This window comes from Pseudophryne corroboree, chromosome 5 (assembly GCF_028390025.1).
Source record: "Pseudophryne corroboree isolate aPseCor3 chromosome 5, aPseCor3.hap2, whole genome shotgun sequence".
Classification (NCBI taxonomy): Eukaryota; Metazoa; Chordata; class Amphibia; order Anura; family Myobatrachidae; genus Pseudophryne; species Pseudophryne corroboree.
The window spans coordinates 634,769,689-634,790,571 of NC_086448.1; the positions used below are offsets into that span (position 1 = coordinate 634,769,689).

At 44.3% G+C, this 20,883-nt stretch overlaps 1 protein-coding gene across 2 annotated transcripts in view; it reads left to right on the forward strand.

The window, feature by feature from the left end:
• Positions 1 to 20,883, forward strand: part of LAMA3 (laminin subunit alpha 3) — a 477,258-nt gene that overhangs the window by 334,106 nt on the left and 122,269 nt on the right. For both annotated transcript variants that reach the window (XM_063923602.1, XM_063923601.1), the window contains exons 39-40: positions 723 to 806; positions 14,978 to 15,208. In XM_063923602.1, coding sequence (XP_063779672.1) covers positions 723 to 806; positions 14,978 to 15,208 — 315 coding nt within the window. The remainder of the gene's footprint in view (positions 1 to 722; positions 807 to 14,977; positions 15,209 to 20,883) is intronic.

Here is a 20,883-nt window from a genome sequence, read left to right on the forward strand (position 1 = left end):
GATGAGCTGCACTACCTGAGCCACTTGTGTGGGTTGTAGACTCCGTCTCATGCTACCACTAGAGTGAAAGCACCGCCGGCTTTCAAAGGTGACCAAAACATCAGCCAGAAAGCATAGGAGCTGAGAAGTGGTCTGTGGTCACCACCTGCAGAACAACTCCTTTATTGGGGGTGTCTTGCTAATTGCCTATAATTTCAACCTGGTGTCTATTCCATTTGCACAACAGCATGTGAAATTGATTGTCAATCAGTGTTGCTTCCTAAGTAGACAGTTTGATTTCACAGAAGTGTGATTGACTTGGAGTTACATTGTGTTGTTTAAGTGTTCCCTTTATTTTTTTGAGCAGTGTATATATATATATATATATATATATATATATATATGCATGGGCATATGATTTACTAAGGACAAATTGTATGTACAAAAACTATAAACATAGGCGCTATGCTTTGTGCGCAAAGCGTCACATCAATAATGAGCCCTTCAAAATAAAAATGTGCCCTCTAAAATAAAAATGTGCCCTCTTCAATGCTCAGCACATTGCCCTAAAAAAATCCTAGAGTGAACACTATATTATATATATATATATATATATATATATATATACACACACACACATATATATATATATATATATAAATATAAACTTTTCTTGAGGTGTTTGTAGTGTCATTGTACATTTTCTGTGCGCACTTACATTTTTAAAAATTGTTCATTGCCAGGGTAGACAGATGACTGTTGTTTATGTGGATCCCAACAACCCAATACCGGACAGACAATACTATGGGCGTGTTCAGCTAGTGGAGGTAAGATGGGTTATATGCACTATGATAATACTGGGTAATGTGCACTATGATAATTCTGGGTTATATGCACTATGATAATACTGGGTTATATGCACTATGATAAATGATAATACTGGGTTATATGCACTATGATAATACTGGGTAATGTGCACTATGATAATTCTGGGTTATATGCACTATGATAATACTGGGTTATATGCACTATGATAATGATGGGTTATATGCACTATGATAATGCTGGGTTATATGCACTATGATAATACTGGGCTATATGCACTATGATAATACTGGGTAATGTGCTCTATGATAATACTGGGTTATATGCACTATGATAATACTGGGTTATGTGCACTATGATAATGCTGGGTTATATGCACTATGATAATACTGGGTTATATGCACTATGATAATGCTGGGTTATATGCACTATGATAATACTGGGTAATGTGCACTATGATAATACTGGGTTATATGCACTATGATAATGCTGGGTTATATGCACTATAATAATACTGGGTAATGTGCTCTCTGATAATACTGGGTTATTTGCACTATGATAATGCTGGGTTATATTCACTATGATAATACTGGGTTATATGCACTATGATAATACTGGGTTATGTGCACTATGATAATACTGGGTAATGTGCACTATGATAATACTGGGTTATTTGCACTATGATAATGCTGGGTTATGTTCACTATGATAATACTGCTGGGTTATATGCACTGTGATAGTGCTAGGTCATATGCACCACTATGATAATGCTGGGTTATATGCACTGTAGTAGTACTGGTTTATATGCACTGTGATGGTACCGGGTTATATGCACTGTGACAATGCTGGGTTATACTGTATGCACTGTGATAGTACTGGGTTATATGAATTATAATACTGCTGGGTTATATGCAGAGGCAGAACTCTGGGAGGCAACGGAGTCATCTGCCGCCGGGCTCCTGCCCTGAAGGGGGCACCTCTCCTCCCATTCTGTGACACCATTGAATTAAGTTAATTGATAGCTGTGCTTTTCAGTGGCCAGCTTCCTCACTGGTCCCTGCACCTTACAAATCACACCCTCTTTATTATACTGAATATACACATTTAAAGGTATCACGCCCAGGATTAGAAACCACGACCTATTACACTGGAAGCAGACACTTTACTGATGAAGCTGTTTGCTCCTGTATAGGAAATATCAGAATTCTAACTATATGAAGATACTCCTCTGACAATTACACGTAACTTCATATAGGTAGAATTCTCATGCTTCCTCTACAGGAGCAAATAACTCCATCAGTAAAGTGTCTGCTGTTAGTGTAATAGGTCATGGGTTCTAATCCTGGGTATGACTGCTAAGAAATATGTGATTTAAAATAAAAGACAATTAAATGTATAAATACAATATATAAAAAAATTTCAGAACACTCCATACACACACACACATACACACACACACACACACACATACATACACACACACACACACACACATACATACGTATATTTATCTTAATATAGGAAATAGGGGGGCACCAATATTTATCTTGCCTCTGGGCCACTGTGACGAACTTACGCCACTGGTTATATGCACTGTGATGGTACTGAGTAATATGCACTATGATTGTACTGGGTTATATGCACTGTGATAGTACTGAGTAATACGCACTATGGCCCTCATTCCGAGTCGTTCGCTCGGTATTTTTCATCGCATCGCAGTGAAATTCCGCATAGTGCGCATGCGCAATATTCGCACTGCGACTGCGCCAAGTATCTTTGTTATGAAGATAGTATTTTTACTCACGGCTTTTTCCTCGCTCCGGCGATCGTAATGTGATTGACAGGAAATGGGTGTTACTGGGCGGAAACACGGCGTTTTATGGGCGTGTGGCTGAAAACGCTACTGTTTCCGGAAAAAACGCAGGAGTGGCCGGAGAAACGGGGGAGTGGTTGGGCGAACGCTGGGTGTGTTTGCGACGTCAAACCAGGAACGACAAGCACTGAACTGATCGCACAGGCAGAGTAAGTGTGGAGCTACTCTAAAACTGCTAAGTAGTTTGTGATCGCAATATTGCGAATACATCGGTCGCAATTTTAAGATGCTAAGATACACTCCCAGTAGGCGTAGGCTTAGCGTGTGTAACTCTGCTAAATTCGCCTTGCGACCGATCAACTCGGAATGAGGGCCTATGATTGTACTGAGTTATATGCACTATGATAATGCTGGGTTATATGCACTGCGATAGTACCAGGTTATATGCACTGTGATAGTACAGAGTTATATACACTGCGATAGTACCGGGTTATATACACTGCGATAGTACCGGGTGATATTCACTGTGATAGTACCTGGTTATATACACTGCGATAGAGCCGGCCCTAACCAATATGATGCCCTAGGCAAGATTTTGGCTGGTGCCCCCTAGCACTGGCACTAGTTCTGCAGGAGATGCCTGGCATGAGTCAGCTGGCAGCTCTGCTAATGTCGGGCGCCTTTTGTTTATGAAAATGCATCATATTATTTGCATTACTATGTGGGTAGGATGAACAAGCAGCTTCTGCTGATTAAAATGATATGCAGCATGCCTATATTCTGTGTGCGACTTCGGCTGTATCTGCATACGAAATGCTACATTACAGTGATTTCCAGGAATACACTGCAACGTAGCATTTCGTATGCAGATACAGCCGCAGTCACACACAGAATATAGGCATGCCGGCATATCATTTTAATCAGCAGAAGCTGCTGGTGCCCCTAAGCATGCCAAATGCCCTAGGCATTTGCCTGGTTTGCCTATGCCTAAGGCCAGCTCTGGCGATAGTACCGCGTACCGGGTTATATGCACTGTGATAGTACCGGGTTATATGCACTGTGATAGTACCGGGTTATATGCACTGTGATAATCCTGTACAGTCACCTTGCATCATATAAGAATCTACGTGAGCCAGTTGGTTGAGATGCTCACATACTCTTTGCACTCCCCATTATTTGCTATAGGGGCCATGGTCTCGACCTTATTTGGCAAGCTGCAAACAGCAGACTTCTACAGAGCCTGGTCCTGTTGGCAGAGTGTTACCACTCTGCACGTGTGCCAAAACTGAGTGTATGTAAATTCAGGTCTTGCCTATTTCAACGGCATCTGCAATTAGGACTGAAGTGGTGTAACAGGGCTGTGATGTGGTGTGCTCACAAGGTGCCTGGAAGCATAAACACACCTTTTTCCATATATCTCTATTGCACCTAGTACAGGGTAGGTACAAGTGTATGCTGATGCTGATGATGACTAGTAGTAAACCAAGCATACATATAGTGGGCAAGCCTTCACAAGATAAGTACGTATAACGGTGAGTATAGTTGAGTATACACATTCTTGTATGCAGCCAGCTGAGGCGTAACATACACCCCATTTCCGTGCTATTTAGACCATTCATTGTTAATCTGTAATGCAGTCCTCATATCAGTTATTTATTCTCACTAATCTATATTATGTTACTCAGTTATTAACCATTCACCTTTGAATGTATTAAAACATTTTATGTTTTATGATGGAGAGAGAATAAGGGAAAAGAACATTCAGGAGCTTCTTTTAGTACAAGAACAGTATCTCAGGACAACCGTGCAACTGGATAAATCAAGCAAAGAAAGTGCTAGTAATCAGTATTTAATGATCAAATAGAAATATTAAAATAAAAAGTGACAAGCATTATTATATAATAGGGATCGGTATGATTTGGCGATGAACGGGATGCCAGCTGCCAGTATACCGACAGCGACATCCAATCCATCAGAATCCCGACAGCCCCCCATTAAGGCCCCTAACCCTCACATTTTCCCTACCCTAACCCTCCCTTGGGGGTGCCTAATCCTAACCCTCCCCGCTTGATGCTTAACCCTAACCTCCCCTTCTAAGTGCCTAAAACTAACCCTCCCTCCCTGGTCCCTAACTCTAACCTTCCCATCCCTGGTCCCTAACGCTAACCCCCATTCTCCTGTCTAAACCTAACCCCCCCCCCCCCCGGCGTCGGTATGTAGATGCCGGCATTGCGTCCTGCATCGGGAACCCGGCGTCGGTATATTGACCGCCGGGATCCCATCCGTCAGGAAGCTGCTTCTCATATAATAACATGAAACACCATCCAGTGTTAATAAAATATCACGCTATAATAAAACAATACAGCATTTTCTCCACAACCTGTCGGCGGCATCTTCAGGATGTAATTGGATCTATCTAAAAAAAAATTCAGTGAGTATTAGAGGTGCCCTGTCCAACAGAGTCCATGTGCAGTCGGCTACAGTGTCTGATTGCTATTACACGTGTTATTTTCCAATATATTAACGCACAAACACAGAGCCATTACTAGACATTTCTGTACCCTGTGCCAGAAGGAGAATTGGTGGCCTCACCCCATATTTGAAATAGGGGTAGCATGACTTCATGGGGAAGGGACGTGGCCACAGGATAGTAGCAGTTCACATTACACTGCACAGTAGTGTCCGTTATTCACATTACACAGCACAGTAGTGTCCGTTATTCACATTACACAGCACAGTAGTCACAGTAGTGTCTGTTATTCACATTACACAGCACAGTAGCGTCCGTTATTCACATTACACCGCACAGTAGTGTCCATTATTCACATTACACAGCACAGTAGTGTCCGTTATTCACATTACACCGCACAGTAGTGTCCGTTATTCACATTACACAGCACAGTAGCGTCCGTTATTCACATTACACCGCACAGTAGTGTCCGTTATTCACATTACACAGTACAGTAGTGTCCGTTACTCACATTACACAGCACAGTAGTGTCCGTTATTCACAGTACACAGCACAGTAGTGTCCATTATTCACAGTACACAGCACAGTAGTGTCCATTATTCACATTACACAGCACAGTAGTGTCCGTTATTCACATTACACAACACAGTAGTGTCCATTATTCACATTACATCGCACAGTAGTGTCCGTTTTTTACATTACACAGCACAGTAGTGTCCATTATTAACATTACACCGCACAGTAGTGTCCATTATTCACATTACACAGCACAGTAGTGTCCATTATTCACATTACACTTCACTGTAGTGTCCGTTATTCGCATTACACCGCACAGTAGTGTCTGTTATTCACATTATGCAACACAGTGGTGTCCATTATTCACATTACACCGCACAATAGTGTCCTTTTTTACATTAAGCCGCACAGCAGTGTCCGTTATTCACATTACATCGCACAGTAGTGTCCGTTATTCACATTACACCACACAGTAGTGTCCGTTATTTACATTACACCACACAGTAGTGTCCGTTTTTACATTACACCACACAGTAGTGTCCGTTATTCACATTACACAGCACAGTAGTGTCCGTTATTCACATTACACCGCACAGTAGTCTCCGTTATTCACATTACACCTCACTGTAGTGTCCGTTATTCGCATTACACCGCACAGTAGTGTCTGTTGTTCACATTATGCAACACAGTGCAGCCCATTATACACATAATGCCACATTAGAGTCTCTTATACACATTAAACTACAGTAGAACCCCTCCTTCTCATCATTCCGCCTCCTCCTCATTCATACTCAGTCTAATCAACTGATAACTGCACCTGTCCTGTGTAGGCACAGAATTTATGCGTATAAGGAACATGTTTTAAAGATACATTCAAACCAAAATAAGACTTCTCAAAGCAGATTGCTAAACGTGCTCCTGCATGTCCTAATTGTATTCCACTTGCACGTGCAAACACTGATCTAATGCTGTAAGACTAATGGGCTGGAAGTATACATACTTCACAACATTACTACGGGATGTAGTTATGTGACCGACGGTCAGGAGAACGTTGGTCACAATACAGACAGCTACATCCCGACCCTCTATATCCCGACAGTTGGCATTCCCGACACCCGTAGAGTGGGAATAGAACACTCGCCACCGAGCCCTCAAGGGGCTTCATTGAGCTCGCCCCCCTCACCCCAAAATCAATCCCCTCTAACACCCACCCAACGCCCACCACCCCCGCCGACATTCTACTCCCTGGGATCCCGGCGTAAGTGTGGTGACCGGTGCTTAGGATCCCAGAGAGTAGAATGCCCCAACCCATTACTACTATTATGTGATATATTCTAAGCACAGTGTTTAGAAGAAGACAAAGATTTCCTAATTCATGTATGGAAGAGAACTTCCTATGGTGCTGAAGTGTATAACTGTGTACATGTTGTGGTATTATGGCTGTGGGCCACAATATATAACAATAGTACCTCCTCATTCATCCTTCCACAAACACCCTACCTGCCCACCTTCCCCCATTCCCTCCTCTCCCCCAGGAGCTGCAGTGTTGCTTACCTTACCTGTGGTGCTATACCACAGAATGTCTCCACAGCTATGCCTGGCAGCATTCACTCCCTTCAGACTGTGGAGAGAAGGTTGAGGTGGTCTCAGCTTGCACAGCTGAGGCAGGACTAGGGATGGCCATCGACCACCGATGATTCCTAATAATTGATGGTTTATGGCCGATGTTGAATGCTTTTATCATCGATGGGAGAGAACCAAATGGTTTCCCTCCATCAATGGCACAGCATAAACAAATATTTTATTTATTTATTTTTTTGCACGGTGATGGGACTCTGAGCTTAACTCCACCTCTGACACCCATGAATCCCCGCCCCGGGCTGTAATAACAGGGATGACCATCGATGAGTTAAACCATCGATGGTCTCCCATAGCATAATTAATGATCATCGATGGCCACCCACAGTTTCGCCATCGATGGCGAACACACCGATGGCCATCTCTAGCCAGGGGAGTCGGAGCTCAGTTTACATAGGCACATCAAAGCCAGTGCGCACTAAGCAGTGTCTGTGTGACTTCCCGGCACCCGGGGTGGAGCTCAGCTGACACAGGCGCACATCTCATCCTGCACACACAGAGAAGGAGCCTGGCTCCCTCCGCTGAGTTGTAGCAGCAGGTGCTCACCACAGCACATATCCACCACCCTAGTTAGGACCCTGCATACACATAAGTGGAACGTTTGCAATGGAAAAAATGAGGAGTAACTTGAGATACCCAATCACACTGTGTACACATTCCTGAATGTGCTATGTGGAAATGTGTGTTTTTTGCATTCATCCATTTTCCCAATATAATGATCATGAAGTGATTTTCTTATTTGTTTTGTATGCCTGTCCCTTCCATGGGGAGTAAGCTGGCATAGTACTGCTGAGAGGGTGGTCTTCAGTATGCCGGCTGTCGGGATCCCGGCGCACAGTATACCGGCGCCGGAATACCGACAGCCGGCATACCGACAGCCGGCATACCGACACTTATTCTCCCTCGTGGGGGTCCACGACCCACCTGGAGGGAGAATAAAATAGCATAGCGCGCCACCGTGCCCGCAGCGTGGCGAGCGCAGCGAGCCCGCAAGGGGCTCATTTGCGCTCGCCACACTGTCGGTAAGCCGGCGGTCGGGCTCCCGGCGCCGGTATGCTGGTCGCTGGGAGCCCGACCGCCGGCCTACCATACTACACCCCTGCTGAGACCCAGATAATATCAAGCACAAGTCATTCAGCTATTGTGCACACTCGTAGATTGACAATATGAATGAAACACAAATTCCTTTCTAGGGGGTGGCCGGGTACACAGCAGAGTTTGCTTGAACTTTGTTCATTCTGTTTTTAGCAGAGTAACAAATAATTAATGAAGTGTAAAGAATAAAGTGTAACCCTTGAAGACTTAAAAGCACATCCTATATAATAAAATATGCTCTTAGAGGAAGAATTCTTTGTACCCATGGCCGGTGCTAGGGTGCTCGGCGCCCCCCTGCAAACGATAAATTTGCGCCCTTCCATATTTTACAAAGAGACAGCGTGTATCAAAAAAAGGGGAGTGGTCTCGCAAGTAAGGAGCGTGGACACACAATAGTACCCCCATTTCAAATTACACCACACAGTAGCACAATCTTATTCACATTACCCCACGCGTCGTAGTGCTGCTTATACACATATTGCACCCAGTAGTAGTGCCGCTTATGCACATAGCCGTCCTGAGTGCGCAGTCTCCATTGAGCTGGGGTGCCGTAGGTGAGTAGAGATTTTCAGATAAGAGGCGGGAGGAGATCTCAAAATCTCTACTCACCTACCAGCTCAACGGAGAAAAAGAGACTGTACACTTAGGACGGCTACGAAGACAATTGGTGAGATCAAATACCGTGAGCAGGAGGTAGCAGCATACCGCTGGCTGATGAATTGTATCTGAATACCACACTCTGTCTGCTGAGTCAAAAATCTGTGACCAATTATTCCTATGGCTATTTAAGGAACTGGAGCCGATTAGCCAATATTGGTGATAAAGAGAATCTGTCTCATGTATTAACATCTGTATATTTTATTGTAATTTTATTTGTGTGCCCTGAATGGACAAATGATATTGTGAACTTTTAATAAATCATGTAAGCGCTCTCTAATAGAGTAATTTGCATTACTCATTCCCTGCTAATTGTATATGTGACCTGCTACATCAGTACAGCGAGCTGCTTTTATTAAGCACTACTAATGTGGAGTTATTTTATTTTCTAAATAAGAAAGTATTGACCCTTTTGCGCCCAAATTTTTATGGTTTATGTTAATAAGTTGCAGGAAGAACCCCCCACTCCACCTCCCGCTACCACCACCTCCTTTCTATCTCTCTCTCTGGCAGAGGGTGGGGGTGCTGGGTGAGTGGTGGGCAGGAGCAGGAGGAGGGGGGTAATATGGCACCAGAGAGGGGGAAGGCTCTATGTAACACCTCCCTCTCCTCTGCTGGCAGCTGTTTCTTCACACTATTCCCTCCCCCTCACACCCCACAAACAAACACTCATGCACATACACCTGTTTCCCTCCACTCTGTCTCACAGTACCTTACAAGCAGCAGCTGTCCCTCTCTGAGTTTCTGGCAGCCTGGTCCATGTAGCTCCGCCCCCCCCCCCCCCCCCCACACACACACACACACCATGAAGATCCGCCCCCTTTTCTGCTGAACACCATCAAGTGGGGGAGGACTGGTGGCTTGAAGCTGACGGTGCCGGTCACACAGTGTACAGGCGCAGCAGCAGCAGGGGAGACAGGTGCAGCACAGGGATGCAGAGCAGGGAGAGGCCTCTCTAGCCTGGCGCCTCCCTGCTTTGCATCCCTTTGCTGAGCGGGTAGCGCCGGGCCTGCACAGGGGAAGCTATATAATACACATAGCTCTATTGTATCCCGTGTGCAGGATATGGATATGGCCTGCACAGGGGAAGATATATAATACACATAGCTCTATTGTATCCCGTGTGCAGGATCTGCTTTTCTGTGTCTGCTCTTGCCACCATCCTTAGATTCTTCTATACCTGAGTAGAACCCAGTGACATTTTTTTTCCACCTGCAGAAACATCTCACATACAGTATTCCTTTCCGCTAGTCATGTATAGGAGGTCAAGACAAGGTGTGTCTATTATAGATAGAGTTATATGCTGCCCCCCCTTAGTTATGATCTTGTATGCCCTTTTAATTACATATTTATTGAAAACTAAAAATGTAAAATGGTCTTATACAGCGCACTAAACTAAAATACACTGCTCATTACACAGCATATCTAGGAAAGTGATTCTAGCCATTCTGGCATACTTTTCCTCTTTTGGATTTACAATAAGTTAATAAATTAGATGGCAAAGTATTACTAGTCACCCCTTTTAATATTAATACACCAGTCTGTAGTTTGTAACTGTTACCTAGGAGACTACGAGTACACTATGCGCAATCTGCTTTTGCAGTTCTCGAGAGTGAAGCTCCAACTTTTTAAGACTTCAGTTGTCAGCAAAGGCATAGTACATGTAGTATATAGGAAGGGATCAGTATGGGCCCCGACGTATAAATATACCAAGAATTTGGGGCCATTATACACAGGTTTTGTTTACAGTATTTATTATTGTTATGTCCAATAATGGTTTAACATTCTCTTTAGGCCCATTACATTTCTCAGACCTACTGTACATATTGTACCCTTTAAACACTGCACTCAAAGCAATGAATTAGTATGTACTCATAAACTGCTGAATTAAGGGCTGGCAATTATGAGAAACCTATTGTAGGTATTACACAGATTTAGCCACCATAACCAGTTATGTACTGCACAGTGCTAATACCCTTGGCCAGTCATATATTACCAAGGGATAGCCCCAACTGCTTGTCAAATATTGCAGGCGTGAGCCCAATATTTTGCACAGAGATAAGCCCATTGGCAGTCATACCTTCAGATAACCCTCAATGCCATCTTAATTAACAATGTAACCAGTGTAATGTGTGGCGAGCAACGTACAGTACATGCTTGGTCATACTGAGTGAGCGAGCATTACTATGGGCAGTGTCTGTCTGGGACTTCCAGTGCAGACAGTGGTTACAGCCTGTGGGTTCTATTCATGAAGCAGTGAAAAGTGTGGAGAAGTGAGCCAGTGAAGATGTTGACCATGCCAACCAATCAGCATTGAAGTAACATTTATAATTTGCATACTATACAATTGTGCAGAGCAGCTGATTGTTTGCCATGGGCAACTTCTCCACAGGCTCACTTTTGCACTCTTTTCACTTCTTCATGAATAAACCCCTGTGTCACTCGCTGGAAATCCAGTTGAACAGTATTAATATTGGAACTTGCTGTCCCTTTATCAGTGACTGGAGAGAGACTGATGGGAATGGTGTTACATAATGTCACAGACAAGGCCGGCCCTAGGCATAGGCAAACTAGGCAATTGCCTAGGCCATTTAGTATGCCTAGGGGCACAAGCAGCATGCCTATATTCTGTGTGTGATTGCGGCTGTATCTGCATACAAAATGCTACGTTACAGTGTATTACTGGAAATCACTGTAACGTAGCATTTCATATGCAGATATAGCCACAGTCGCACACAGAATATAGGCATGCCACATATAATTTTTATCAGCAGAAGCTGCTTGTGTATCCTAGCCACATAGTAACGCAAATAAGACACATTTTCATCAAAAAAGGCGCCTGACGTTAGCATACCTGCCAGCTGACACACGCCAGGTTTTTCTTGCAGCATAGTGTATTAAGGCAAGATGTATGAGTACACATCTGTATCCAAACAAAGGCAGAGGTCACAGTGTTAGCGGCCATGTAAGTGCTGTGTGCGGGTGGGTTAGTTGTGTAATAGTGTTCGGCATATGTGTATGGGGCATTATGTGTGTCATGTGTATAAATGCATTAATAATGTGCAGCATATGTGTAAGGGGCACTATGTGTGTCATGTGTATAAGGGCATTAATAAAGCTTGGCATAATGTGTAAGACACATTATGTTTATAAGGACATTAATAATGTGTGTCATGTGTGAGGGGCATTACTGTGTGGTATTATGTGTATAAATGCATTACTAATGTGTGGCATTATGTGTATAAGGTGCTCTACTGTGTGGCGTAACGTATAGAAAGGGCACTACTGTGAGGTCTAATGTGAATAAAGAGCAATATGGTGTGGTGAATAAGTGTGGTAAAGTGAGTATGGTGTGGTAAAGTGAATAGGGAGCAATTTAGTGTGATATAATGTGAATAAGGGGCACTACTGTGAGGAGTAACGTATATTAGATAAAATGGTACTACTGTGTGATGTAACGTGAATAAGGGGCACTACTGTGAGGAGTAACGTATATAAGATAAAATGGTACTACTGTGTGATGTAATGTGAATAAGGGGCACTACTGTGAGGAGTAACGTATATAAGATAAAATGGTACTACTGTGTGATGTAACGTGAATAAGAGACACTATTGTATGATAAAATGTGAATAAAGTTGCACTACTGTGTGACCTAATTTGAATTGGGGTTACTATTGTGTGGCCGTGCGCCTTCCCAGCATGAACACGTCCATCTTTGGGCTGTGCGCTGAATGTGCGCACTGTTACTATTTAAAATATAGGGGGTAGGAGCACCAAAATGAGAACTATTATGGGTGAGGGGTGATGGTGCTGGGAAAGGGGTGCAGGGTCAGAGGCGGAACTAGCAGCAGTGCTAGGGGTAAGAGACAAAATCTTGCCTAGGGCATTCTATTGGTAAGGGCCGGCAGGGGTGTATCTACCCATTGGGCAGGTTGGCACTCGCCAGGGGCGCCAGGCAAGGATGGGGTGCCGCCTGGCAGTGCCACCCACGGCCAAAGGGTAGAAAAGAAGTACTGTCAGAGTACCTGGTCAGAGTCTGTTACTGCCACCGCGGCCCCGGTGTTCATCAGCACCGCACTGCACTAGTGATCAGTCTAGTGTCCAGCAGCACCGCACTTTGTAATCAGACTCAAAATAAACTACAGTTTCTACAGCAAGGGCTGCTGGGAACTGTAGTTTATTTTGAGTCTGATTACAAGTGTGGTGCTGCTGGACACTAGACTGAACACTAGTGCAGTGCGGTGCTGACGGACACCGGGGCCGCGGCGGCAGTAACAAACTCTGACCAGGTACACAGCAATTGTTATATAGCACAGTGCTATAGATCTATTTGTTGTTGAAGATAATAAAAAGGTGTCAGTGTTTGGGAGAAGGGACTGTAGTACCTGGAAAACTACACGATTTTTATGCATGTTAGATGTAAGTAAGCAAAAACTTTAACTTGTTGAGTGTAATAAAGAAAATACATATCTTACCTATTTCAAGGAAATGTATATCAGTTAATTGTATAATTGATCATTTTATCTTGGAAGTGGTGGCACCCTGATGGGTTTTTTTTAACAGGAAGCACTTCTACCATCCAACTAATGGTGTTTGCTAATGGCTGGGTTCATTTGAGACTCATCTCACAGCATCTCATTAACATTTCATTCGGGATGCAGTCAAGATGCCGGTGTTTGGCATCCCAGCGGTCGGAAAGCTGACGCCAGCATCCCGAAACTGCTCGGAATGCTGATGCTGGCATCCCAACATAGATAGCGATGTAGAATGCCAAAATCCGGATCGAGTTGGTGCCAAAGTCTCCACTGGCAAGCTGCGTGGGAGGGTTAGGGATAAGCGGTGAGGGTGGGAGGGTTAGGGTTAGGCTGCTAGGGTTAGATTTAGGCTGCGAGGGTGAGAGGGTTAGGGTTAGGCTGCAGGGAGGGAGATTAGGAAGGGTGGGTTAGGGTTAGGCACCACTGAAGAGGCTTTGGGGGGGGGAAAGGTTAAGGTCAGGCTGTGGGAAAGGTGGGTGAGGGGGGAGGGATGGTGTAACGTGAATACGAGACACTACTGTGCGGTGTAAAGTGAATAAGGGACACTACTGTGTGGCATAATTTGAATTGGAAGTACTATTGTGACCACACCCTTCCCCCACAAGACCATGCCCCATTTCCAATACTCACACCGTATTTCAAATGTGTGTAGGGTGTGTGTGTGTGTGTGGGGGGGGCAGCCCCTTACTTTGCCAGGGGCGCTCGGACCCCTAGATACACCCCTGAGGGCCGGCTCTGGTCACAGACCTACAAACTACTGGTCCACAGCAACCAATAAGAGCACATATAACATTCTAGGTCCAAGCCTGTCTATACAAGTTTAATTCTGGGCAAATGCTGTTCTGTTTGTATTCACCGCTCTGCCCACAGCCCTAGGCACTGGTAGGTTGCCCTTCATTTTTACTGTATGTGCACTGATCTCCTCATGGGCCATTTTTCTGACACTTCTGCAAAAGTGTAGTAACAAAGGTTATGTCATATAACATAACATCCAGTATTATTATGATGAGCGGGTTCGGATTTAACGCCAGTTCGGTTTTATCCGGATTTTTTCTATTGGCTATCCAAAACATGTGACACCCGTGAGCCAATAAGATGCCGTTTTGAGAACCGAGTAAAACCGAGTAAAACCGAACCCGCTCATCTCGTAGAGTATTCAAGTTAAAATTTAAATCTTTTAACAGTTCTGCAGTGAAAGTGGTAAAAGTGGTAATTATATATGTGCAATATTCAGGCGCTATAGCAACAAAAATAAATATATGCTTCGGGGTTTACACAGTAACTGACATTTGTAATGAAAAATAAATACATGAAAAGTCTAATGCTTGTATTAGGAATGAAGTCTTTGCTTTTTAATAATTTAAGGATAACCAGCTTTCATTACAAATAATTAGACGTGTCATTACACTTAGGACTGACATGTTTGTATTGTGCTTTGTACATCTCAGGGCAACTTCCGGCATGCAAGTAGCAACAGTCTGGTCTCTAGAGAGGAACTTATGATGATCTTGTCCAGACTGGAAAGCTTGCACATCCGAGCCTTGTACTTCACTGAGACTCAGCGCCTCACCCTTGGGGAGGTCGGTCTGGAAGACGTCACCCTTTCAGGAAGTGGGAACATAGCACTGAATGTAGAGCTATGTGACTGCCCACTCGAATACACAGGTGATTCATGCCAGGTATGTTTCCTTTCTGTCTCATTCCTTATCTAATGTTATCATCCGGTTGGTGCCCAAACAAACAAAGCAGCAGGCAGTGTTATTTTTTTTAATACCTAGATTAATCATATAAGACAGTGTTGATAGTGAATGTGTTTTTTTGCCTATGATTGGGCCCAAAATTCCCTTTGGTGGCTGTATTTTGGGCACCCGTGGATTACAAGGTGTATTTCTGAATTTTATTAATATTTTGGCACCTGTGTATAATGTATCATTCCATACTGCGCTTGCTCCAGATCTAAGCGTACACAGGTATGGCCGATGCAGACTCAAAATTGCATAGAGAATGCATCAGCGGAATTGAAGGCTACTGTATCCAGAATTGGGAGGAAGTGTAAATAAATATTTTGGAACTGGGAAAAGGGTGAATCCACATTAGGGGGTAAATTTACTAAGGTGGGAGATTTTTAGAACTGGTGATGTTGCCCATAGCAACCAATCAGATTGTATCTATTATCTTCTAGAAGCAGCTAGACAAATGTTAAGTATAAACTGATTGGTTGCTATGGGCAACATCACCAGTTCTAAAAAAAACTCCCACCTCAGTAAATTTACCCCTAGGTCTTTATATATGTATCATATGTATATATAAGAGAACCAACAATGGCCCTCATTCCGAGTTGTTCGCTCGCAAGCTGCTTTTAGCAGCATTGCACACGCTAAGCCGCCGCCTACTGGGAGTGAATCTTAGCATAGTAAAATTGCGAACGAAAGATTAGCAGAATTGCGAATAGACACTTCTTAGCAGTTTCTGAGTAGCTCCACACTTACTCGGCAACTGCGATCAGTTCAGTCAGTTTCGTTCCTGGTTTGACGTCACAAACACACCCAGCGTTCGCCCAGACACTCCCCCGTTTCTTCAGACACTCCCGCGTTTTTCCCAGAAACGGCAGCGTTTTTTCACACACACCCATAAAACGGCCAGTTTCCGCCCAGAAACACCCACTTCCTGTCAATCACATTACGATCACCAGAACGAAGAAAAAACCTCGTAATGCCGTGAGTAAAATTCCTAACTGCATAGCAAATTTACTTGGAGCAGTCGCAGTGCGAACATTGCACATGCGCAATTAGCGGAAAATCGCTGCGATACGAAGAAAATTACAGAGCGAACAACTCGGAATGACCACCAATATTTGAGTTATAAACCCCTAACTTAGAGTGAAATCTTTAATTTTTAAGGTGATGGTGCACCCAGAGTCAATTTGTAATTCACAAAATGCTTATACAGAGAGACAGACTCTTGCATGGGGCACTCTAACTTTTAGTACATTTCTAAAACATAGCTTAATGTACTTATTCAAATTCAGAATATGAATATCCACAATTATTTATTCTACATTAACTCTGATTCATTCAATTTTGCTCAAGGAAACGTACAATTTCTGCAAAATTCTACTGCATAGAGGAGAATATACATTTCTCTTACATCCACGGGGGAGACAAGGATCACTAAGGGTGTAGGTGGTGCCTGGGCACCAGTAAAATTTCATTACCCAGCAGCACAGGCTCTCTCTCCCCCTACAACCCGCCCCCAGCCTCAGGCTTCTAGTTTTAGCTTGGTGCGAGGTGTCATGACTGTGGTTTTTGTGAACCTGGCATGTATGTGAAGGCCGTGTACAGGTAAATGGAGGACTATGTGTATATTTGGCTGGTCTGTGGGAATCAGTTAGATGAAGTAGTAAGGAGTAATCCCTGACCGAGGATCGAACCCGGGCCTCGGCAGAGGGAGCCGTATCCTGACCACTGGATCACCAGGGTCTTGGTGTTGATAGCAGGATCGTGAATGTATTGGTGAGAATGAACTAGATATATTGTCACAGGAGTACGTGTTTGTGTACTCAAGGTTACTATGAAATAGGTTCTCTGGAGTTACGCAGATCTGGGGGAAGAGCTGAAGACGTTGAACCGGACTGGTTACTGGTGAGACTGGAACTGGGCTGGTTACTGGCGAGACTGAGAACCGGGTTGGTTACTGGCGAGACTGAGAACCGGGCTGAATACCGGTGAGACTGAGAACTGCCCTGTGAACCTGGCTGGGTACCGGTATAACTGGAAACGCAACTGTATGTAGAACAATGACTGTAGCTGTGACTTTAAGACGAGGCTGAAGATGAACTGAAGACTGTGGCTGTGTCTTTAAGATGAGACTGAAGAATACTGCAGCTGTGGCTTTAAGATGAGACTGGCGAATACTGCGGCTGTGTCTTTAAGACGAGACTGATGAATACTGCGGCTGGGGCTTAAAGACAAGACTGATGAATACTGCGGCTGTGGCTCTAAGAAGAGACTGAAGAATACTGTGGCTGTGGCTTTAAGACGAGACTGTAGTATACTGCGGCTGTGTCCTTAAGACGAGACTGATGAATACTGCGGCTGCGTCTTTAAGATGAGACTGATACTGGATATAACTAGTAACACAATTGTAATCCAGACTGGGTAGCTAAAGAGCAGAGCTTTACAGGAACCAAAGTAAATGTGTTACCTTTTAGGAAGCCCAGCTGGGACGCTCACACAGAGCTGTGTGACACAAGGAACTGGCCTCTTCTGTAACACAAGTCTCTTGACTTATACGTCCTGGTCCTTGATGATTGGTGAACAGAGTGAGGTGGTTCAGAGAGTCTCAGGCTGGCACAGGATTGGATAGCTCCAGGTGATCAGACCCTGTACGTCAGTACTCCAGGTTAGGCTCTGATGTGGAGTGAGGCCTAGCAGGCCGAAAAAACACTGAAGCTTGAAGTTCTACAAATGAAAAGAGAATGCTGACTTTTAGGCCTAAACTCCAGATTGCTGAGCAATGTATCTATCTGGTGGCAACTGGAGTCAGAGAGGCATATAGTATAATGACAACAATGATTGCTGTGTAGGCACAGCATAGAAAGACCTGCTGAATTCAGATTCACACTGAAGGTTAATCAACTCTCACCTTCCAGGCAGAGAACTCAGCACTCAGGAAATTCATGTTACTAGCAAACTGTTTATCCCAGTGAGCTATCCCAGACGCAGGATCCAGGACAGATGGCAGAAGTAAGTCACCAAATATGAGAACTACAGTCAAGATCGTGACACAAGGCACATTTTTTATGGGGCTAATTGTAGCCCCCCATTATTTCTTTACTTTTTATTTTATATTATTTTCTTTGACTACAGAGCAGACAGCAGGACCGCTTTTTAGATGCCCCCACCGCCAATCCAGCATTTCCCATGTCCCGGCATCCAGAGCACTGGCAATGGAATCAGTGTCCCTGGCCAGGCTCAGGACGCCTACATGATAGGGGGCCTCCAAGGGAGAGAGGTCGTCTTCTGCTTTTTGATGATGTCTGGATGTCAACAAATTTGGATGCCTGGGTGAAAGGCATAGTTTCCCAGGGTTACGTTCTTTGCTTCTGGGATCATCCTCCAGCCCAATTTTTTTTCCAGAGGCCTTCCAGTGAATCCAAGAAAAGCAGAAGCTCTATGAGAGTCCATTAGCTCTCTTCTGCTTTGCAGTTTATAGCCCTGCTTCCGCTGTCTCAACGAAGCACAGGTTTTTAAGCAAACCTCTTTGAACCGATAAAAGAGGTTTTCACCCCATACTGAACCTGAAGTCCCTCAACAGATACTTTCATGTTTTCTGAGAATTCACATGGAGTCTCTGGCGCTCCATACTTCCTTGGATATCCAGGATGCCTACTTACATATTCCCATCCTGAAAACACCCACCAGTGTTATCTCAGGTTTGCTGTTCAGGAGGAACACTCACAATTTTGGGCTTTGCCATTTAGACTTTCCACGGCTCCTCTTGTTTTCACAAAAGTTATGGTGGTCATGGCAGTGCATCTCAGAAGCAGGGGGCCTGAATACTGCCTTATTTGGATGACCTCGTTCTGTTAGGTAAATTGCCGGAGACTCTGCAGGATCATCTGTGCCTCACAGTGGATCTTCTCTAGTTTTACGGCTGGATCATCAGTTGGCGGAAGTCCACCATAGCTTTGTTTCAAAAGAAGTTACTCGACTCCAGTGTCAAGTGGGTGTTTTTGCTGGAAAAAAAGATCCAGTTCAAACAGGCCAAGATTTTTGCCTTTCTATAGTGGGGTCAAGTCTTGGACGATGGTTTTCACCTTCGAGATAGTGGAATACACTCAATTACACTCCCGACCCCTCTGCAGCTGGATATATTGGCCAGGTGGAACTGATCCACTCTGCAACGTGCATATGATATGATATGAAAATCATCATGGCAGAACCCGCAGTCAAGGAGCAATGAGAGAGGCGAGTCACATTAGAAAACAGCGGTATTTCGGGGCTCTGTTAGCAGTGTACATTCCAGGTATCCAGAACTAGGAAGCAGACTTTCTGATGGCCAATACATACATGCAGGAGAATGGTCTCTCCATCCAGAAGTCATGATGGTCTCCAGATACAATCACAAGCAGTTGAGGTACTGCTCTCGCACTAGAGATCCAGCAGCTCTTCTAGTGGACGCACTGGCAGTTCAGTGGAGATTTACGCTCATTAACATATTTTCTCCAACTTCAATGATTCCGTGGATTATCTGACAGAGGGCAACACAGTGATCTTCATCACTCCAAATTGGCTGCGCAGTACATCTTTCCATCGATGCTCCATGGCCTCTCCCTCTCCAGCTGAATCTCCTGTATCAGGGTCTGTGCTTGTATCTATATCTGGCCTGTCTTGCTTTGATGGGGTGGCTCTTAAGACTTCCTGCCTAAGAGTTAGGGGATTCTCTCTGTCAGTGATCCATACCATGCTTAATGCGAGAAGGCCTTCCTCAGCTCAAATCTACCACAGGATTTGAAAAATGTATTTCAATTGGCATGTGGCTCGGGGTTTCAACCCCATGTCTTTTCATCTCTCCCGAGTCCTTTCCTTTCCCCAGTTGGGTATGGACTTGGGCCTCCACTTTTCATCTCTTAAAGTACAGATTTCAGCACTTTTTGTCTTTTTCCAGTGTAGGGTGTCACTTATGCCTGACGTACAGTACTTTCTGCAGGGGGTTCTCCACATGCAGCCTCCCTTCGTTCCAACGGTGGCTCTGTGGAACTTCCTGATGGCTTTATAGTATGCCTCTCTTGAACCTCTTGATACTGTTGACCTTCACTGACTGGTAATCTGTGTTCCTCCTCGTTATTGCTTCAGCCCACAGAGTGTCGGATGTGAGTGACTTGACTTGGCGTTCTCCTTTTCTTGTGTTCCATCCCAACCGAGCCGCCATTTGGACGCGTCTGCTTACCTTCCGAAAGTTGTGTCTTGGTTCCATATCAATCAGGAGATTGTGGTTCTGTTCTTTCAGGTACCTAATGCTTCTCCAGAACAGGCCTTCTTTGAATTTGTGGCGGCCCTCCAGATTTATGTAGACAGAACCCGGGACTTGCCTAAATCCAATTCCCTTTTTGTTCTTTATGATTTTAACAAACGGAATTGGCTGGCCACTAAGCATTGGCCAGGAGGCTCCTCCTAACTATACTCCAGGCCTATTCCCTGGCTGACTTTCCGGCCTCAGTGCATGCACATTACACCAGGGCAGTGGGCACTTCTTCAAATTTTAGACTTTTTATACCTTCTCCTCTGCAGATGTGTGTTTTAGGTGTGGTGTTCTCAGAGCAGCACGGAAGCATATCCTCCCTTAGAGTTAC